Source organism: Filobasidium floriforme, assembly GCF_021052385.1.
Source record: "Filobasidium floriforme strain CBS 6241 chromosome Unknown HD553scaffold_7, whole genome shotgun sequence".
In the NCBI taxonomy this organism is placed as follows: Eukaryota; Fungi; Basidiomycota; class Tremellomycetes; order Filobasidiales; family Filobasidiaceae; genus Filobasidium; species Filobasidium floriforme.
In genome coordinates, this window is record NW_025763628.1 from 930,769 (window position 1) to 951,412 (window position 20,644).

At 53.2% G+C, this 20,644-nt stretch overlaps 8 protein-coding genes across 8 annotated transcripts; 3 read left to right on the forward strand and 5 right to left on the reverse strand.

Moving 5' to 3' along the window:
• Positions 1 to 190: 190 nt before the first annotated feature.
• On the reverse strand, positions 191 to 2,213 carry HD553DRAFT_309139 (putative DNA replication factor). The gene is made up of 9 exons (XM_046179640.1): positions 1,966 to 2,213; positions 1,788 to 1,882; positions 1,627 to 1,706; positions 1,416 to 1,541; positions 1,187 to 1,339; positions 996 to 1,116; positions 810 to 930; positions 564 to 751; positions 191 to 492 (listed from the first exon to the last, which is right to left on the reverse strand). The coding sequence occupies exons 1-9, from the start codon at positions 2,063 to 2,065 to the stop codon at positions 325 to 327; spliced, it is 1,152 nt and encodes a 383-aa protein (XP_046037899.1). The 5' UTR covers positions 2,066 to 2,213; the 3' UTR covers positions 191 to 324.
• A 516-nt stretch (positions 2,214 to 2,729) lies between these two features.
• Positions 2,730 to 3,854, reverse strand: HD553DRAFT_341036 (putative transcription factor btf3-like protein; the record flags this gene model as incomplete). Its single annotated transcript, XM_046182600.1, has 3 exons — positions 2,730 to 3,022; positions 3,494 to 3,670; positions 3,797 to 3,854. 3 exons carry the CDS (start codon positions 3,852 to 3,854, stop codon positions 2,730 to 2,732), a joined length of 528 nt encoding a protein of 175 aa, XP_046037900.1.
• Positions 3,855 to 4,140: 286 nt separating this feature from the next.
• On the reverse strand, positions 4,141 to 7,146 carry HD553DRAFT_309145 (ribosomal protein L7Ae). Its single transcript, XM_046179641.1, has 6 exons — positions 6,885 to 7,146; positions 5,439 to 5,478; positions 5,182 to 5,360; positions 4,802 to 5,113; positions 4,519 to 4,727; positions 4,141 to 4,447 (listed from the first exon to the last, which is right to left on the reverse strand). Exons 1-6 carry the CDS (start codon positions 6,885 to 6,887, stop codon positions 4,378 to 4,380), a joined length of 813 nt encoding a protein of 270 aa, XP_046037901.1. The 5' UTR covers positions 6,888 to 7,146; the 3' UTR covers positions 4,141 to 4,377.
• Positions 7,147 to 7,150: 4 nt separating this feature from the next.
• HD553DRAFT_309148 (ribosomal protein L38e) lies at positions 7,151 to 8,876 on the forward strand. The gene is made up of 4 exons (XM_046179642.1): positions 7,151 to 7,480; positions 7,889 to 7,949; positions 8,127 to 8,321; positions 8,404 to 8,876. The coding sequence occupies exons 1-4, from the start codon at positions 7,478 to 7,480 to the stop codon at positions 8,445 to 8,447; spliced, it is 303 nt and encodes a 100-aa protein (XP_046037902.1). The 5' UTR covers positions 7,151 to 7,477; the 3' UTR covers positions 8,448 to 8,876.
• Positions 8,877 to 9,047: 171 nt separating this feature from the next.
• Positions 9,048 to 12,637, forward strand: HD553DRAFT_211162 (uncharacterized protein). The gene is made up of 10 exons (XM_046177166.1): positions 9,048 to 9,314; positions 9,396 to 9,520; positions 9,594 to 9,703; positions 9,768 to 10,786; positions 10,851 to 10,965; positions 11,036 to 11,174; positions 11,239 to 11,581; positions 11,671 to 11,793; positions 11,870 to 11,958; positions 12,025 to 12,637. The coding sequence occupies exons 2-10, from the start codon at positions 9,514 to 9,516 to the stop codon at positions 12,573 to 12,575; spliced, it is 2,496 nt and encodes an 831-aa protein (XP_046037903.1). The 5' UTR covers positions 9,048 to 9,314; positions 9,396 to 9,513; the 3' UTR covers positions 12,576 to 12,637.
• A 50-nt stretch (positions 12,638 to 12,687) lies between these two features.
• HD553DRAFT_211133 (uncharacterized protein) lies at positions 12,688 to 16,013 on the reverse strand. Its single transcript, XM_046177165.1, has 3 exons — positions 15,816 to 16,013; positions 15,266 to 15,738; positions 12,688 to 15,172 (listed from the first exon to the last, which is right to left on the reverse strand). The coding sequence occupies exons 1-3, from the start codon at positions 15,975 to 15,977 to the stop codon at positions 12,700 to 12,702; spliced, it is 3,108 nt and encodes a 1,035-aa protein (XP_046037904.1). The 5' UTR covers positions 15,978 to 16,013; the 3' UTR covers positions 12,688 to 12,699.
• A 237-nt stretch (positions 16,014 to 16,250) lies between these two features.
• HD553DRAFT_323236 (riboflavin synthase) lies at positions 16,251 to 17,234 on the forward strand (the record flags this gene model as incomplete). The annotated part of the gene is made up of 4 exons (XM_046181371.1): positions 16,251 to 16,265; positions 16,322 to 16,532; positions 16,611 to 16,690; positions 16,827 to 17,234. 4 exons carry the CDS (start codon positions 16,251 to 16,253, stop codon positions 17,232 to 17,234), a joined length of 714 nt encoding a protein of 237 aa, XP_046037905.1.
• Positions 17,235 to 17,344: 110 nt separating this feature from the next.
• On the reverse strand, positions 17,345 to 19,769 carry HD553DRAFT_211243 (uncharacterized protein). The gene is made up of 4 exons (XM_046177167.1): positions 19,320 to 19,769; positions 18,692 to 19,234; positions 18,245 to 18,520; positions 17,345 to 18,162 (listed from the first exon to the last, which is right to left on the reverse strand). Exons 1-4 carry the CDS (start codon positions 19,693 to 19,695, stop codon positions 17,456 to 17,458), a joined length of 1,902 nt encoding a protein of 633 aa, XP_046037906.1. The 5' UTR covers positions 19,696 to 19,769; the 3' UTR covers positions 17,345 to 17,455.
• Between the last annotated feature and the right edge of the window lie 875 nt (positions 19,770 to 20,644).

The following is a 20,644-nucleotide window of genomic DNA, read 5'->3' on the forward strand; positions in this document are numbered from 1 at the left end:
CAGTAAATGTCAGCGCAAGAAGGAAGAGGGTCGTGACAAGAACATTCCGTAGGGAAGGCGAAGCAAGTCGAATCAACTCTTCAGCAGTGCTTCAGAACCATTCTGGTTGCTGAGAGCCCGGGAGGGCAGCATCGACAGTCATCCCGCGATGGCAACGGTATTGCCATCCGACCGGTACCTCGAGAAACAGCGAGCAGGCAGGACATGATGATAGTGTTATCCGGTATCGTTAAATAGCTTACATAAATCAATCGTTGCCATTCATCGTCATATTAATGGAAAGAGCTCCAGGCCGAGGGCATGGCTCCTTCCGCCAGTACCTGTTTACTTGCTCTTGCCCAGTGCTGCCTGGATCCTCAAGCACGTCTCGAACAATTGTAGCTCCTCGTCCGCACCTGCACAGAGAGCATAGTCCGCTTCAGCCATGGCCATCGCAGCAAGACTCTTCGGAATCGACGGGATGAATGCGCTTGGGATGATCGCGTCGTGAATCTGAGACATTCCTGCATTGATCAGCGAATAGTCTGAAGGTATTAGCGATTCGGCTAGACTCGTGGACTGACCTGCTGTAACACCTGCCCTGCGCTGTACCCTTGCCTTCCGATCTTTTTCACCGTCGTTTGCACATTGTCGTAACCCTTTCCTCCCCTGTTACCTGCGAGATCGATCATGCCAGATTCGGTATCGATGCCGATTGCTGCCAGCAGCGAGTTGATCACTCCGTCCGGTACCACGCCCGCGATCTCATGAACTGCCAAGAAAAGTGTTTAGCAAAAGGTTGCAGAAATGATGAGCCTAAGGCGACTTACTGGAATCTGCAGTGATAGGCGTAGGAGGGTTCTGTGCCCCATGTAATCGTTGTCCAGTCTGCATGTACGTGATCGCCTTTCTCAGATCCCCTCCAGCCAGCTCGAGGATCAAGGGGATCACCTGCCGCGAAACAAATTCAAGTCAGCCGAAGCGTAAACGAGCGGGTCGAAGGCTATTGAGCTTACCCCATCGTCGATCTTGACGCTCTCGGCTTCGGCGATCATTTGTACACGCTGCATCGTACTTGATGAGTCGAGAGGCTTGAACCGGAATTTTGAACAACGGGAAGCGAGGGGTTCGATGATCCTGATTATCACCACCTCCCATGGTCAGCTCGGTCGGTTTTGTTCTGAGCTAGCAGATGAAAACAGCTTACCTGGTAACATAGTTGCAGACGAGACAGAATCGAGTGATCTTCGAGTAAGTTTCCATGATCCTCCTCAACGCGCTCTGAGCGTCCTGGGTCATCGAGTCGGCTTCGTCCAGGATGATCAGCTTGAAAGGAGGTTGAGGGTAGACTTTCCCGTCTCTGCAGATATGCGTTTGTAAGATCACTTCAGAACGGGAAGCCATTCGAAGATAGTTATGGTAAGGGAGATACTGACGATGCGGCTCCCGAGACGTGTCTTGGTGTCTCTCTAGCAAACGTCTTGATCTTCTCCCTTACGACCGAGATACCTCGCTCGTCCGAGGCGTTCAGCTCCAATACACGAGCTCGGAACAAGTCCGGACTGTCAATCACCAATAATCCATAGATATAGACCCATATCAGTGTGGGCACAGAATGCGAACCTTGAGGGTCACGAAAGTGCTTACCCGAACATCTGTCGAGCTAAGGCTAGAATCGTACTCGTCTTCCCCGTTCCTGGTGGCCCATAGAACAACATGTGCGGTAACTACACATCTCAACGAAAACAATCAGCTGAGGACGGATCCTTCACGGATGATGACGATAAAAGACAAGCAGGTTCACTCACGTTGGTGCTATTCAGAGTCTTCTTCAAGACGGCCACCGTGTGTTCCTGCGAACTGACATCCTCGATCGTCTTCGGCCGATACTTTTCCACCCAAGCTGTTTCATCCGCCGAGCACGTCAGTTCGGAGTTCAGACTGCATTCGCTGTAAGTGGGAACCGTAAAGAAGGCAGGGACTGACGTTGTTTAGCAGGATCTGCCAGATGACCTGTCTGCTTGACATTCTGACCCATTCGGAACGGGTTCGAAGCTCCCGGGAGCGTGCTCTGACCGCCTGCCATCGTAGATCTGACTACACGCGATGGAGTGACTAAGATGAATCGCTTGCGACAGAGCGGTCTGAAAGAGCTAGAGTGCGATATGAAATGCAGATGTGCAGCTATGCAACGGCCATGAGCTATGGACGAGTAGGATGATTGCTGGTTTAACGAAGATGGTCAGATCGCGAGGTCACGCTAGCTCGACGCGCTCGATCAATTTACGCGTTGAGTGGTTTCAATTCCCGATCTTACGAAATGCACAACACATGCGACACAGCTGGACCTCTTGCTCAGTATCGCCGTCGCAGACCTAAACCCACCGCCGAGCGAGATCCTGATTCGCAAGGCCTGCTACGAAGTGCCACACGTGATCAGAGAACGAGAGGAGAGTGGGAAAGAATATGACGATCGCAGGTGAAAGCAAACTCGTATGTGTGTGTATATAAGGTGTCGTACTCTTTTTATTTTGGTCTTCCACAGGGGCCTCCCATCCTCCTTTCTCAGGAAGGTTAGTCCCGATAGACTTCAAATCCGGTCCTCTCCTGCTCAGTACGTAGCAGAGATCCGTCGTCGATCCTCCTCCCTCCTCCCAGCCATCCAGCGCGACATGGTATGGTATATTCCCATCCTGCCGATCCCGATGCCAACATCCCCTACTCATCATCCCTGCCCTGAACCTCTCCGCTTAAGCCAACTCCTCCAACTTGGCCTCATCCTTCTTGGCGTCCGCCTCGTCGACCTCTTCAAAGTTCTCGACCAGATCGGGCACGTCATCACCCTCATCCTCACCCTCCCCAGACTCCTTCTTCTCGGCGGCCTGACGGGCGGTGAGGTTTTGGTAAGACTCGGCGAGCTTTCGGAGCGAGGCCAACGAGTCGGGTCCGAGCTGGTTGAGGATACCGGGGACGAGCTCGGTGAGGTCCTTGTCCTGGCCGTGACCGTAGATGGCCATGGTGTTGGAAGGAAGGTCGGCGTGGACTATGAGAGAGGCACGTGGAGGGGTGGAGGGTCAGCGTCATCACGGCAGAGGTAAGAAAGCGGTTCAAGGTCGGTCGAGGGTTCGGATTGAACAGTTCCGGTCCGGGCTCGTGCCCTGTTTCGGTTTCAACATCGACGTCAAGGTCGAGCTCAATATGGCCAGCCTATTCCGCCTGCACATCTTTCATCCTCTTCCGACTGCGCACTGCAGGATGGCCTCGACTAGCGACTAGCGGTGTCAATCTTGTTCCAGCCTGAGATTGTTTCCACCTGACGTCATCTTCCCGACCGTCTCTGTAATTCTGACAGTTCCTCGGTAGTTCGTTTCGATGATAACTTCATGACGTCCAGGCCGATGCTCCCGCTAACTTTCCCGACCTCTCCCAACCATCTCATCCTAAACCGTCCAGTCCGAACCTCTGTCGCTGACCTGCTCCACTTTAATCCTCAAAAACGCTCGATGAAACTCACCCTGAGGCCTTCCGAAATGCAAAACGTTGCCATCCTCCTTGAACATGTTGACCTCCTCGACACCAGTGACGGGCTGGACGTTCATCTTCTTCAGAGCGGCCTGCAACTTCCTGTCATCGCCCGCAGCGGCAGCTCCGGACTTCTTGACCTGCTTTCGTCGAGGAGTTCCCTTACCACCTGCGAATCCGATCAAGAGCGATATCGAATAGATTTCACATTGCCAAGAAATGGAGATAGAGAGACAGAGAAATTGTTCAGTTCCGAGCAGACCGAATCTAAAGAACGCTAGACCACAAGACTGACCGATTCTGGCGGCTTGGAGCTTGGCGAGCTTGGAAGGGTCGAAAGCGGGAGTGCTCATTTTGTATACGTAGGTGGGGAGATCAAACAAGAGGTCTAGAGAGGAGAGGGAGGCAGGGGTGTGTTGATGATGTCGTCTAGTGATCGCTCGACTTGCAATTGATGATGATGTGCCAGCGACCGCGAAGGGAAGACCCTGCAGCGGTGTGGGGGGTGCCGTGAGAAAGCGCGCGAGACGGGGGATGACGAGGTTAACGCTTAAATGTCAGGCTCACTCATCGTTCAAGCGCACATGCCGTAACAATATCGACTCAAGTCATTTGGTGTTTCAGATCGCACAGCTCTTGCAAAAGGGTGAGACGCAATGTATTGAAAACAGGTCATCGCCCATCCAACTCCCAGCTATACGCAGGCACAAAGTACTATTTACGTGCTAGATACAGGCGAGAGACGACGGATCGCTGACCTGCCACATACGAGCGTGTGGTGTATGTCTGTTCTCATAATCCCTCTTTTGAAAAATAAAATCCAAAAAGAAAAGAAAAAAAAGTACACGACTAGACAACTCCAACCACGAATCCCGTTTAGAGGGTGGTGGAGACGGTGTTCTGGTTGACACCGGCGGCCTTGGCCCTCTTCCTGAGCTTGGCGATGCTGTAGATGACAAGTGGTTTCGAGATGAGCATGGGGATCGAGAACAGCATGTCACGCCGTCACCAACGTACGACTTGTTTCCTCGGATACCACCACCCCAGTGCCTCCTGGCGTCCTCGTACTTGTCACCGAAGTTGGCCTTGGCGGCCTGGACGAGGGTGGACAAAGCCTGGTTGTCCTCGGATCGGACGTCCTGCAAGGTGACGACGGCAGCAGTCTTCTTGTGGACAACTGTTCCGAGACGGGCCTTGTTCTTGACGATGACGTAAGGGACACCCATCTGATAAAGACAAGGTAACGAGCGGGTCAGACGTTGCTTTTCCGTTATATCGGCGGTCGATCACGCTAACTCACCTTCCTGCAGAGAGCGGGCAAGAAGACGACCAACTCGATGGGGTCGACGTCGTCGGCAATGACGACCAAAGAAGCCTTCTTGGCCTCGATGAGGGCGACACAGTGGTTCAACCCGTACTTGGCGAAGAGGGGCTTCTTGGAGTCCTTGGTGGTGGACTTCTCGCCCTCGGCGGTCTTGGACTCGGCCTCCTTGAGGAGACGGGCCTTCTTCTCCTGCTTGGACTCGGGCTTGTACTTGTTCAAGAGCTGGAAGAGCTGGGTGGCGGTGTTCTTGTCCAAGGTGTTGCCGAACTGGGCGATCGCAGGGGGGACCTAATAGAGCGAGCGATATATCATAAGTATGATTCCGACCGATCTTGTCATCGGACCGGCGGACTCACCTTGAGCCTCTGGTTGAGGATGACCTTCTGCCTCTGGAGCCTGACGTACTCGGGCCACTTGACGAATCGGGTCAAGTCAGCCTTGGGGGGCAAGTCTCCACCGATACCGAACGACCTCGACTTCTTCTCGAAGAGAGGGTTCTGGGCAGTCTTCTTGGACTTGGCACCTCCGGCGGTGTCTAGCGATGGCATTAACGTTCGAGGTAGGCGGTCAGCGAAAGACCCAAAAATGGAACCCGAAAGACCCGTCGACTCACAAGGGGCGGGGGCGACCTTCTTTCCTTTAGCGGCTTTGGGCTATTCCGTTCGAAAGGGCGAGCGTAACGATGACAAGAAAACAAACCAGGACAAACCCAAATCCAGACCGATCCACGTCACAGAGCAACAGGAAGAAGGAAAGGGGATAGGTATGGCGCAGATCATTGAGCAGGAAGAAGAAGAAAAATAGTCGGAAGTCGCGAAAGGAAAGAAGAGAACCAGCGCCAAGAGAAAGAAGCAAGAGCGAGAAAGAAAAGAACCAATGCGAGATTAGTCTTCCTCATTCACTCGAACTATGCGTTACTCGTTCGGACGACCACCGCCTCAACGAAGACGGCCAGAACGGCCACCAACGACGAAAGACGGAGATCAAGTCTTCCCGAAGAAACGTCCCCAAAGCGCATCGTCTCTCGAGAATCGGCCAGAAGCAGCACGGTAGACTCCATCCCGATCCGAAAAGGATCGAGACATCATCACCCGGCATCACCCACGCCAGACATTCCCGTCCTCGCACCTCGGCCCCACCCATCCTTTTTTTCGATGGCAGGTCTTTTCGTTCTTTCCCGGGTTCCCCACAGAGGGAGGAAGCTCTAAGAGACCGTCCCTACTCCTGTCACACACATCTTCCATCAAGGAGACGTAGATCGGGTTTCGAGACGACTCGGCCATTTTCGGATTCATTTCCGTTCTTTCCGGATTCTTCTCCTCTTCAGGTCTCGTCCTGCTTCTGGTCGGTCGTACTGGCTATGCTCGCGAGCGAGGATCGCCAGTCTAAAACGGAAGAGGAAGAGGGTGAAAGAGCAAGGTGATAGGGAGGCAGAGGAAGGCTGCATTCGAAGCTGGAAAGGAGATCGACCCGAAAGATGTCTTCGAGTTTAGCACGTTGTTAGCGGTCTTGACCAGGGAATCACCCCTAGTATCCATCGTCGGTCGAGTTGATCGGTTTTCGCGACCCGTCGCGGCCGACTGAACCGCTAGATTCAGTGTCCCTCCATTGATCAGGCGTCATCCCTCCTTTCCTTGGACTCTCGACCCGGAACCTCATCTCGTTCACCACTCGCCATCTCCATCACCGTTCGTCTTCCCGTCTCGACCAGTCATAAGCGAGGACGATGAAACGACCCTCGAAGAAGAACCGTTCTCGAAAAAGCAAGAAACAGAAACCGAAAAAGCCCTCAAGCGTAGAGTCTTCCTACGTCGTGTGACACGACGTGGACCCAGGATGAAGAGTTGGACCCGCCGTCGGGAAAAGTTGATAGGTAAGTCCGGGAGTGACAAGGCTGAGAAGTATTGTCCGGCGAGGTTGGCTCCTGATTATTCGATCTCGAGAGAGGACGAGCTGGGACGTTCCTCATGGAAAGGTTTGATCTCCATCGTTCTTTTTATCGTTCGGCGGACATAACTGGTCTTCGGTGTGGCGATGTCGTCCGTCCATTTGAACGTACCATTGTGGATGAGTGTTGTTCCTTGAAGGTCCTTTTTGGTGATGGTGATCGAAGAGGATTCGGTGAAGAAGGAGAAAGAGGCGAGGTCGATCGGTGCTGAAGTCGATGGGGTTGATGTCGATAGTGGTTCTGTTCACGAGGTCGAGCGAGGGGCAAAGGAGGAAAGAGGATACAGGTCGACGACGAGTCTCTGCATTAACTCCGAGCTAGTCTGACGGCTGGGACGCGACTTGCGGATACAAATCGAAGATCACCTTCAGCCATACAGGCTTCAGCAAGCGCGTTTGCTCATATTGCGCTTCTATCCTGGGTCTCACGCGCGACGATCTCGACCTTACCTCGCGAGGGACGACCTCCACCCAGTAACCCCCAGTACCAGCCGATGCCGTACGCACTCACACTGCTCTCGCTCTCGCTCTGCCCGTGTGTTGCCTGTTGGCCTTGCGGCTTGCAGCTTCTCCTCTAGCTCCTCTCCCCCGTCCTAGCAATTCAAACGACCTCCCTGGTAAAACTCACCTCGTCTCAACTACCCCCCGTACACCCCCTTTTCTTTTCCAAGGTAAAAATCTCGATCAAGGAAAAGAATCTTCAAAATGGTGCGTACCGACGACGACGACTCCGGCTCGGATGATGGCTGGAACGGCGTCGAGAGAGAGAGAGGAAGTGAACAGGAGGCTGATCTTGGAGCTGGATTTTATTGCTCTTCTTTTTCCCCTCTATATGAACGGTTGGATTTGACGATATATGGATGATGATGGACTGTGAACGACGGACGGATGATGTTGGAACGAATGAACGAACGGACGATGTGTGGTGGAACTCGCTACGGACGAATTCTCTTGATCGACACTCTTGATCGACACAATCACCCAATAAACCGATCATTTCTACGGTTTCACTACAATCACACTCTCAAACTACAAATTACTCGCAACATGATCACATACTCGCTACCGAACGAACGCATGGATATGAACCTGCTACGGTCGAATTTGGAATAACAGCCTAAGCAAATCACCGACATCAAGAAGTTCTTGGAGATCGCCAGGAGAAAGGACGCCAAGTGTGAGCCTATTCTCCAACACGGTCAGGTCGGACGAGGTCGACATTCCGAGCAGGGCGATCTGCTCGAAGTCGTATTCGGCTGGTCTGCTCGATCTCGACCTCGTCCGACCTACCTCTCGTCTCCTATCCAGTCCCTTTCGATTAAACCGACTCGAACCTCTTTCTTTAATTTCACAGCGGCCAAGGTCAAGAAGACCCTCCTCCACCCTACCCCCGTCGGCCCCAACGCCGTCCTCTCCAAAAAGGCCAAGGCCGCCGCTGCCCAGGGCAAGCAGGTCACCAAGTTCAAGATCAGGTGTTCCCGATACTTGTACACCTTGGTCCTCGAGGATGGTGAGAAGGCCGAGAAGCTGAGGCAGAGCTTGCCCCCTGGTGAGTCAACGAGTTGGGAATTAGTCAATCCAAAGCGGAGAGGTGGATGACTGATATCAATCTGTTCTCATGGTCGATTCAGGTCTCGCCGTCGAGGACGTCGGTGCCAAGGCTTCCAAGAAGTAAACAACCTCTTCCCCGTTGTTTTCTTCTTTCCGGCTCCTGTTTCTCTTCTACGACGACGACTCCTCCCACCTCTCTTTATCGCCTCTCCACCTTCACCCCAAACCAACCAAATCAAACAATTCTCCCGACCTGGACCTAGGTCGATCGATCCTCTTCTACTCTGTCTTTGCACTAGATTCGACCTGGGTCCGACTCACAAGGTTGGGAGAGAAACGGGACCGATCTTCATCTTTACCCCGACACAACAATTCGACGAGGAACGGACGGCGGATACGAATGGATGAGGGAATGCTGGAATGCTCTATACCGAGACGGACGGCAGATAGCCTAGGCAGTCGACGGTGGTTGTCTGGCTGGTACTCGTTCGCTTTGTCATTTTTGTCTGTTCGGCCTTGTTAGAATTATGGATGAAATCGGTCTCGAGCATTACTTTCCGTGGGGATCTGGGCTGTGCTTTTCATGGTGTGATTATGGTGTGATTCAGATTCGCAATCATGAGGGCCGAGAGATCGGAATCGAGACGTTCAAGGCCATTTGTCTGCAAGCTGTTGCAAAACTCCAGATCCCCATATTACGGTTCCAAATCGTGAAAATCCACATCGTAAACAAAGTTTGAGCCAGGACCCTGAGGCCCACCTGTTACGATATTAGAATCTACTGATCTGTACTGGATTACTGAAAATGGTTTGTCACAACGTCTTGGCGACCACTTCTTCCTGGAATCACGAACGGTGGCATAACAATCGCTCGATGAGTACAGTATAGTGCGATCCCGACAAGATGCCCAGAGCTTGTCCCGTTTGCGGATCCCGCAGGTGGAGGAAATCAGGCGGGATAGCTACGTGCGAAGAGGGACACGTTTTACAAGTGAGCCGCTAGATCTCACTCTGACTAGCTGGTCCGACCCCGGAAGACTGATATTAATGATTCGGATCTTGTTTCACTCAGGGTTTCAGAACGGAGGAAGCTGTGCTAACGGAGATCGGGCAGCATCAGTTGCATCGCCGAAGGTTGAGGCAGACGAATCCGAAAGAGAGAAAGAGACAGGTTGGGGAGAAAGATCCTGATGGTCAGTTCGTCGTCGATCCAGAACAAGGCAGAGAGGCATCTCGAGCTGACCCAGTCGCGGCATCTCCATCTGTTCAGTCTTCGAGGGAGAAGCCAAGCATTATTTGAGGCTCGAGTTGTTCCAGCTCATGCTTAGGCATCAGCTGGCAGCGGTACAAAAAGCCTGGGGCGTGCCGAAAGAGATCGAGGTGAGTTCTAATTCCAGTAATACGACTTTGGCGAGTGATTTGTTGAGATTTGTTGGGATTCCAGGTGATCGCTAGGGACCTCTGGATCCTCACGCTGGAACTCTATCCCACCCCAGAACCACCTATTCCTCACGGTGAAGACGACGAGGAACAGAACGGTCAAGCTGGTCCAGGTCCCTCGACAATGGACATGGCTGCTCAGAAACAACCCGGATACCCCTCCCGGTCGGCCTCGCAACCTCTCCCAGCCGTTAGTAAGCGGGGATCAAGTCGTCCAGCAGTATCACGAGAAGGAGAAGGAGAAGCGAGGAGGGGATCACCTGCTGTAGAGCAGAAAAAGAGGGGGAGACCTTTAGGGAGGAAAGATTCGAAACCACGGAAAAGCAGAGGATCGGCTCAGAAGGAGACTCAGGATCCTGCTGTGCCGGAGCCACCTTTAGCCACAAGCGGTGTGAAGAAGAAACGAGGGCGGCCTCCAGGTCAGAAGAACGGGACGAAGAAAAAGGTCAGGATACGACGGCCCGATGGCGGGGATTACGATATGGACGCTACCGAGGACGAGGGAGAACCGGGCGAGGACGATTCAGAAGAGTTTACGGATGATGATCCTGAAGAATGGACAGATGACGAAATCGATAACGCGAATGAAAAAGGTGATGGTGACGGCGATCAATATGCCATTCCCGGGGAAAGAGACTACGAGGACGAGGACGGTAGAGAGACGGACAAGGACGAATATGAATACGGAGAATCGGAGAGGGACATCGAGTCCGACCTTCTCGAGCGCCTGTCTGCTTTCTCGGATGACGAATCGGTCACGAGCAAAAATTCGGTCGAATCAGTCCTGATCGAGGGGACTATTAAGGTGCCTTTTTCGAACGGGAATATACACTTGATGGATAAGGACAATAAAGGGAGGTTCATCTCTACCTCGGGGTTTCCCTATGGAGTCAAGCGGAGCTCGAATTTGAAATGGTCGAGCGGTTCGCATCTGAAAGGCGTGAACGCGGAGACGGTCGTTCACATTCTTGTTCTCAGCCTTTGGATGATGAGGATACCTGTTATGCTGGTTGATATCATGAGGTGAGTAACTCGACTCGGCGGGATTCGAAGTTGCAAATGGTTGACCGAATTGCTTGTGTAATAGAGCAATGGATGATGGAACACTTCCATATATTGAATTCGGAAGATCCACCTACGTTCCCGACTCCATCAAGCCTCATATGAGCATAGACCTGCTGTCTGGAGGTACATGGTCGAAGGTGAGGCTCGAATCGTTGAAGTCTGTCCTGGACTGATCCGGCTGAGAAAAGGTGCGTTGTTCCCATGTAGCGATCTCCTTCCGTTTACTTCTTCTGGGAACGGATGAAACTCCTGGCAGATGACTTGGACTACGAGAAAGGAATCAGGATTCCAGAGTTGAATGCAGCTCCGGTTCTGTGGCGTCTGGTCACCACGCTGGGCGGCGGACGTGAGTGGATTCGGCACGCATACATGGCGCTGCGAAGATGCTGACCAGATGTTTGCGGTCGCAGCGGTGATCTACCTGGTGGCGTATCAAATCCTGCAAATCCTGGACACGTCCTTGACCATCTCGAGACCGGAGCATTTTCACAACGGACAGCCATACGTAAACCCATCCGCGCCCAACAGCCGAGATACTACACCTGAATTGGATGCCAGTGGAGATGCCAATTCGAGCCCTCCTAAAGCGGTCAATACGGAAGAAGAAGAAATTGTCGAAGGCATCACCACGGCGAGCAAAAGGTGGAGGGGTCCTAAACGTCCACATGGGCAGTCAAGTGCCATTGAACTTCGACTGGTGGGAGCCGTCTTGATCGCTTTCAAACTGATTTACGGTCTTGATGGGACGCCAAGGTGAGCAGGATACAAGTCAAGGATCCTCCTGGCCCCGCGGAGCAGGATTTTCTAGGCTCAACTCAACGATCATATGTGATCCTTCGCAGGGTACCAGTCACGAGGGATGACCCGGCAATCGGACTGCCGGTAGCGGATGAGTGGCTTGCGGAAGTGAGTAAGAAGCTGAAGGCTGGATGGTTCAAGCGCGGTGCTGTCGAGGCCGTTCCTATGTGAGTGCACCAAAAACTCGAGAGCAACAATTCGCTTGTTGGACCGAACGCTAATGTTCGAGGTCGCCTCTTATAGCGACTTTACACGGGCGGAGAACGTCGATGTTGATGACTTCCTGGCGAGAGCGGAACACTTCTTGCTCTCAAGCAGGGCATATCCAGCACGTGAGTCTGCGATTCGGCGTTCGCCTGTGACCGAGGTCAAACGCGACGCTGAACCTTTTCTCGTAGACTTAAGGAACACGAAAAACCTCGCGGATTTGTTCCCCCTGTACCCGCAAGCGGATCTAACGCAACCGCACGACATGACGGATCACGCCATTGCCGCCTGGTCAGAATTTAGCAAGACCTCCGACAAGATCAAGACGCCTCCCCTACCTGACTTGGACATTATTCCTGAGACCGACTGGTCCAACTTACCACTCGGATCGCGCATTCGAATCTACATCGCCGGCAAGGTTGTGAGGCCGACGATGGCCGCCATCAGACTACCTCGATCCCTGCGCACCGTGATAGATGCCACATCCCACATAATCGGTATTCGTCCCATCCATATCGTGCAACAACTGTCTCAGATGGAGAGGAAACTATACTGGGCTCAGAAACCTTGGCAATCGAAACGGGTCCCGGAGACCGCTCGATGGGCCAAATATCGCGAAGACTGGGAGTTTCAGAGACAACACATGCGAGGAATCGTTGAACAGACCCAATGGGATGACGAAGACGACGATTCAGACCTTCAGTCCTGGCACGCATCCGGTACAGAATCCGACAGCGACTAGTTGTTCAAGTAGATGGACTCAGAGCTCTTCTTTCGCATTTGACTTTATAATATCGTACCCCGCCGGCCTGACAAGTACATGCTTCCCGATGACCGCATGAACCGTGAAGATTTCAATTTCGGCCTCAATCAGCTTCCTGCAGAGCATCTCGTACACCTTCCGCCGTTGGCTGTTTGGCGACAGCTTCAACCTCGAGTCCCCGATCGCTCAGGTAAGCTGCAGTCGTGTTCCCCACAGAAGCCAGGCGGAAACGCAGCATGGATTCGACACGCGGAGCACCGGCAAGAGGCAGGCCCGAAGCGAACTCGGTCAGCTCCAAGCAGTCCAAGACGGCTTTAGCTGAGGAAGGCGCAAAGAAAACCAGCCAAGTGGGTCGATTCCAGCTAGAATCCGCCGATAACGTCTGGCACAGGTGCAATAGGTCTAGGGCGAGATCTTCGCGAGGCCCTGTCGCGTAGGTCTCGCGTTGAGAGTAAAGAATAGTGTCGCCAAGAGTCTCTGTCAGGTTAGGACCGTTCTTGTCGCCTTCTAAAATCAAGAGTGGTCGTTCCGGATTTTGAGATAGCGTCCGATGGTGATGAACGATAAAAGTGCCTAGAGGGATCGCTGAGCCCGTCTCTTCTGCCGCATCAATACGGCGCGGGATGAAGGGCGAAGTCAGATCGGGTCCGACGAATGATGCTCCTGTAGCAGGACCGGGAGTGTAGAGCGGAACGTGAGACCAATCAGGATCGCCCCCGTGTCCTTCCTGTTTGACGATCTTGCAGGCGGCACACCACGCTTCTCCCGCCCGTTTGCTCGTCGCTATCAGCCCTGACCATTTGTCGCTTTCGCTCCTGATGACTTCTGCTAGCTCCTGCTGATTCACGAACGTCTGCCCGAGCACCGACAAGGACTTTGGTCGGAAACGTTTTGTCGCGGTCAATAGTTGCGTATATTGATCCTGCTTCGCATCGCCAGCTGGATTGCGGAAGAGCACGACGTGCCGAAGATTGTCTTTTGCGTTCGAATCGAGTCGCCGACGTTTCCCACTCGTGAAGAAACTGGCCCCATCATCCTCGTCGTCCGTGTCTTCCATGAAATCAGCCAGCCCGTGCTGATCTTCCCCTTTGAGCGAACTACCTCCCTCGCCCTGACTGCCACTGGCCGTAGGGAAGAGGACCTGTCTTGTACTCTCCCAGCTGGCCTTGTTCGCAGTGAACCGACTATCGGCCGTCTGACGTCGTGCGCTGGCATTGCTCGGCGTTTCAGCCACGAACGCGCTCAATGCCGGTGCTGCGGCCATGGGTATCGGTTGCGATTCTGCTGTCAAGCGAGATTCGTACCGGGGTTTTGACGGGGTAGCCATCGCCAACATGCTCGTAGAGAAGCTCTTTTGCAGACCCCCACTGCCGCCTGGACCAGCGGTCCGATGAGCCGGGTCCGTCGGCTTGATAAACGATCCGGAAGAAGTCTTGTCTTTCGGCACGATCATCGTCTTTCGTTTACCCAAAATCACGTTCATTCCCGCCATCGCACTCGAAGTCCTCCCCAGCGGAACCCCGCCACCCAGGGTACCCGAACCTGACCCCGATCCGTTCTGCCCCAAGGAGGTTCCTGCTTGGCTGTTCGAGCCAGAACTCTCGATCGGCTTGAACGAGTTTGAACGGCTAAACCCGACTTCCCGGCCTTTGAATAGGTTCATCCCGCTATTGACTCTAGAAGTCGATCGCCTCAAACTCCCACTTCGTCCCAGACTGTCGAGCTCGGATTCGTCCAGATCCAGCGAGTCGGGTGCATTGCCATTGCCCGAAACACGTCGACCCGGAGCGGGAGCGGGAGGTCCCATACTACCCGCTCGACTGGGATCTTTGATCGAGGTCGAGAGCATCCTGACGCTGGAATTAGATTCCATCGAACTGCGCCTCGAACTCCCCGTACCCATCTGTACCGCTTGTACACTGGCAGATCGGATGAACGTGGACTGGCCCGAGTTCGAAGTTCCGAATCCAGGTGGGTTGATCGCGATCACAGACGGTTCTCTCTTCATCGTACGTTTCGGCGCAGCTACTACGGGTTCTAGTTCCATCGCGATGGTTTTAGGGGCAACGTCTTCTTCCATGACGACGTCCGCGCCAAAGACCTTCCTATGCATCCCCCTGACAAACTTTTCGACATCCGCTGACCTACCTCCATCGCCAGCCCCACTACCATTCATATTCCGCCGCCGAGAGCCAAAGAGCGGCCAGACGACGACCCTCCAAAACCTCTTGACCCAGTCCTCTTCCCCATCCCCTTCCCCTGCAAGGATCTTCTTACCATTGATCCACCCACGTACGTCCTTCTCTGAATAGACGGCCACTTCTGTTCCTCCGATGGCTTGCCAGACGGTCAAGCGGTCTGTGAGGAGGTCTAGCGCTGCGGCGGGGTCCGATACGGGAGAGGAAGGCGTAGAAGAGGACGAGGATTTCGGGGGTTTCTTGAGGCGTTTCTTTTTGGTCTTTCGGGAATCGTCTTTGTCTGTGTTTGGCGGTTCGGGGTCATTTGATGATGATTTCGATTTGAAAGAGGTTTGAAGCTGCATATGGGTAAGGAGGAGGATGATCTGGATCATAACCCTATTGAAGTTGACGAATAGGTCCCGCCGTCAATGATCGATGAATGAGCAGGTCTCAAGTTTCGTCCTCCGACCTTCATGATCCGGAACTCACTCTCTCCTCTCAAACTCGTCCGTCACCCTCTTCCTCATCCTACCGACCTCCCTATCCTCCTGCACTCCTTCTGGAATAGAAAACCCCCCGCTTTCCGCTCGATACCTCATCCCCTCTCTCCAATTCCGTCTTTCCAGGTCGTTCTCAAAAATCTCTTTTGTATCCATACCAACTCCAGCTGTGACGTCAACTCCAGACTCGGTAGCCGTAGTCGCTGTCGGTCCAGGTATGGCAATGGCGTTACGGATGTACCGTTCGATAGGTTCAGAAAGGCGTTTACGGTGCTTCTTTTCGATCTCCGGGAGAGTGAGGAGGAGCTGTGATATAGGATTCGAATTAAGGTCGGAGCTAGGTTCAGGTTGAGAAGGGTCGTGTTGTATTTGAAGGGTGGAGGTCGATGTGGATGTGGACGCTTGAGGGGGGAGTGACATGCGTTGTAGGTCCCGGGCGAGCTGTTCGAGCGGTGCGAGTTGCTATGAACATGTGAATAAACAGCATTAAGTTTCTAAAGGGGGCTTGACTGGCGATCCCGATGAGCAGGTCGACTCACCTCGGGCAAGAACAACGTCTGATGATACCTCGACCTGATCCATTCGAGCTGTTCTTGCGCAGGATCGGTGAGAATTATCGCGTCGTCGATCGGCCAGGCGATCGGACAGTCTTGTTTGAGGATGACCTCGGGAGGTCTCAGTGTGGCTATCATCATCGTCATCGTCGAGCGTGTGCTTGTTCGGTCGTCATGGGTGTGATGACGCTTACTATCAATAATAATAATTAATGCGACAACTTGAGGATTGTAGATGCCATGTTGCATAGGTTATAAGCTCTCGGTCATCCGACTGTTTGATCTTACGTAAGCGATCTGCCACGGACAGCTTGGTCATATCCGACATCATCTAACTTGCTTAGGTCGATGAGCTACAACATCGTCCATCACCCAATCATCTCCATCAAGCCATATTCATACATTCCCATAGCTACAACCATGTTCACAGGTCTAGTAAGTCCCCTCATATCCCTGCAACGGAACCCCAGCTCAATCTCCACCGCCCGCAGGTCGAACACGTAGTAACCATCTCCTCGATTACCCCAGCCGAATCCTTCGAAGGTTTCACTTTCACCTTCAAGAACGCCGCACCGATCCTGGATGACTGTCATATCGGCGATTCCATCTGTGTGAATGGAGCTTGTCTGACGGTCACGGAGTTTGATGAGGACACGTTCAAGGTGGGGTTGGCCCCGGAGACTCTGAATCGGACGAATCTGGGTGGGTTTTCCGCGGTGTGATCAGGGAGGCTACTATAAGGGAAGAAGGTACTGATGGGTATGAATCTTGGTATCGCAGGTCAATTGAAGGTCGGAGACAAGGTCAACGTCGAAAGGGCCATGGCAGCGCATACCCGGTTCGGGGGACATATGGTCCAGGTGAGCATCCCTTTCGAGTCCCCGGTCTTCTCCGACCAAACCGCCACATCGACTTTGTACTAACCACCTCGCTCTCTCTTACTCCCCACTCTTTTCACCATCAAATCTATCGATGATTCGTGTTCGTAACCGGTAGGGCCACGTCGACGCGACAGCCGAGATCGTCTCCCGGGTCGCAGACGGCAACTCCATCCGTTACACCTTCGCTTTCCCTTCCACATCGAAATCGAACTTTATGCCGTACCTCATAGAAAAGGGCTACGTCACCATCGACGGCGCTTCCTTAACCCTCACTCACGTCTCCCCGGTCTCTTCCCCGAAAAGAGAGTTTGGGATCATGCTCATCGCGCACTCGCAAGAGAAGTTGACTCTGACGAGCAAGGATGTAGGGGGCACGGTCAATGTCGAGGTGGATTGCGTGGGCAAGTACGTGTTGAGGAGTTTAGAAGGTGAGGATGCCGAAGGAGAGGGTCAGGGTGGGTTGAGGGCGTTGGTAGAGAGGATGGTTGAGCGGAAGATTAACGAGAGGTTGGGACAGCAGTAGAGCTAGTGGACGGGTCGCCTCATTCGTGCCAAGCCACTATTATATATTTTTTGCTTTGGCTGAGTTCGATACATGCTCTGCTCGATATTGCGACAGCAAAGGTCAATGGGAAAGAGAAAGCGCAAAGGCGCGCACGATAGAACAGAGGCTACAAAAACACGGCTCCATATTTACCGAAACAAGGCGATCGTCTCTTTCTTCTTGCTGAAAATGCCAGCTCTTCAAAGAGCCAGCTCGGTCAAACCGCCTTCATCGGGCATCTCCAGCTCGAGGTCCAATACGTCGAATACTTCCGGTTGAGGAATGTTCGGGGTCGTAACGGGATCGACTTGAGGGCGTGCGATGGAACCGGGCTTTGTTCCGGTCTTGGAAGTCAGGGTAGAGGACATATTGGGAGCAGTGGAGATGTTGGCCTTGGACAGTGTACGAAGAGGGACTCGGCCAATAGGTCGAGTGGTCGTAGATTTGGTCGTAGTAGTCGTCATGCTGGAAGTCGGTCGAGGAGCGGTAGTCATGGTAGCACGGGCCGCGGTGGTGGAACGGGAAGCGGTAGTGTTACCAGGGGTAGCGGATAACCCGGAGCGAGAGGTCGGAATAGGTTTCCTACTGATGGTCAAGGCGGATCTCGAGGCGGTCGTTGTCTGAGTTGCGGATCGAGGCCTGTTGGTGGTCGCGGTCGGCATCGGTTTCCTGATCATTTGAGGCACTCGTTCAACCGGCCTGCTACCGGTTGCCGATGCCGTCCCTGGTCTCGACAATATCTTCGCTGGCGATTCTTTCGCAGATGCCTGCCTCGAAACGTCCTTGGCGTCGACATCGATCTCGTTCGGCTCCACAACCTTCGCAGCCAGATCTTTCTCCCGAGCGGATCGTCGTTCCTGTCTCTTCCTGATAGCTTCGATTTTCGCCAAGAAAGGTTGCTCTTCCTCTGCTCACCCAAATATGCAGTCTATCATCAGCTCCCGGCGGTTTTCGGATGGGCATTAACAGCAGTTTTGATGTAAGCTCACCGATCATCCTGATGCCATTTGCTGAGACCTTCCTTCCCGCCAACTCCTCTCCTTCCTCTTCACTTCCCTGCTCTATCTGATCTGCGACACCGCCCACCATCTCATCGCCGAGATCCAAATCCAGAACGTCCCATTTCTGCCCATTGACAAACCCATCAAACTCCTCTTCGTCGTCTTCAGGGTGGGGGAGGAGATAATCCCCCTTGATAGCCCCTAAGAGCGATCTGCCGATCTTTTCCAAGGGAGTGTAGTCAAAGGGGGGTTCATCAGGGAGTGCTGAAGTTGAAAACCAATGTATTGTGTTGACGGAAGAAGACAGATGAGCGGATTGATTCCCGGGGCAAAGAATAGAGGATAAGGAGAAGGGAACGATCATGGCGGTGATCAAGTCGATGATCAGCTCCTGATGTCTTCCGAAGAGCGAAAAAGTTTGGATCAAAGGCTCACCTTGCGCCCTCGGAGGCATATACTCGATCTCATCTTCCTCCTCCTCTTGCACCTCTTGTACGTTCAATTGCATCATCTCCATCCCCATCCCCAAGCCCAAATCCATCCCCAAATCCGTGCCCAGGTCCACCCCACCTGACCTCGCAACGAGCTCTTGCCTCAGACTCAGCCCTCCCGCGGACGAACTCCCAGCCCCTCCCTTAGCTGGGGTATCTTCATCATCATCTTCTTCGTCGTCCTCCAAGAGGTCCTGATCTCCAGGAGAATACAGCGAGTATGCATTATGGAACGAAGAACTGGGTCTGCAGGGGGTCTTGAACTTGTCGCTCTCCAGATTTAGATGAGCCGGACCGGGCGTTTGCAGCAGAGTGTTCTTGTTGCTAGGTGATTGAGATTGGTTCAAAGATTGTCTCGATCGACGGCGAGACCGACTAGCGGATGGGAGCGGGGTGGAAGAGACGGGAGGAAGGGGGTTTTGGAATGAACTAGGTGGGGCGGTTTGTTTGAGAGGGGTCTTGGTCGAGGTGAATAGGCGTTTAGGAGCTGTGAGACGCGCGCAATCGGTGAGTGGATGAGAAAAAGGGTCCTTTCAGTTCAGAAAAAGCATGCAAGAGGATGATCGACTTGCCTAGGTTGGTATCCAAGTTGGATCCCCCATCCTTTCCACCCAACTGTTGCGATTTCCCGAGCTCGACTCCTTTACCCTTCCCTTTCCCAGCAAACGGACTCGCGCCCTCTCCCACATTGCTCGCTTCCCTGATCAAACTCGGCCCGACCCTGGGTCTCAGTTCCGTCTTGGACCCGTCCTTATCGTTCGTCTGCATACGTTTCGGGCCGACGGTACCGAACATAGCTTTCGAGGTGGATGGTTGCAAGGTTCGCTGGGTCATGGGGGTCTTGAAAGGCATACCTCCCGGTCGGAGAGGAGTTTGGGCGATCATGTTCTCCTTGTCAGGTTGGTGTTGATGTACCCGAAAGGCGTGGTTGTTTCGAGAGGCGAACATGGTGGGATTGTTCTACTCCTCTCTTTCTGTGTATCGCTATGTGGTGTGTGTCAATGCAAGATGGTGATGAAGTGATCTATCATTCGAACCTCGAAGAAACGTATGAACTTGAACTTGGCTCCTCTCGCCTCTCGACTTGTTGACGGTCACGTCCGGACCAGTCGCGTTTGACATTCAAAACGCATAAAGGTTTAGGAAATCTCGCGTTTATGTTTTCGGTCAAAACGCATACTCCGTGAAATACTTGCGATGAAACACGTTGCACATCCAAGCCGAGACATAAGACCCGGTCGATAGCCGTAATAAACCCGGTAACATCGTACTCACATCCTTGCCCTGCGCTTCATCTCCATGAAATAGATGAGCATCTATTAGCTACAAAGCACAACATGCCATGTCATTGGCGGGATCGCGCAAAGTTCGGCTCTTACTAGATGAGCCGTTAGTGGCTACGACCTGTTCTTCCCCTGCGGTTTCCAGGTCAGAGACGACTCGATAGGTCGTATCTGTTCCCTTGCCGAAAACAATACATGAGCGGCTTTTGAGAAGCGCGACTTCGCGAGGACATGGGGTCAGAGCTCAATTGTCGAGCCCGCCGAAGACGATCCCTCGTAAGGGTGGCGCGTCGCCTGTCCCGAGCAATCCAAGCGGTGAGAAGTACGAGCTGATCGCTGTGAAGACAAGGAATGTAGTGGGCTCCACATGAAGCCTTCAGCGGAAACATAAGGCGACCGTTGCAAGCTTGCGACTTTGCGACTTTGAGCTCATGCTTTCGAACTTATAGCAGTCAGTTGACCGCTTCAGTCATCTTCACAAGCAGGACAGAGACAGCTCAACATCTCTTTTCATGGCAAATTTCGTTGTTCATTACATATGGCAGACCGCCCATTGTATCTATCGAATTGGCAAGACTGATAGACTTCATCCCGCCCATTTACGATAACTGGTC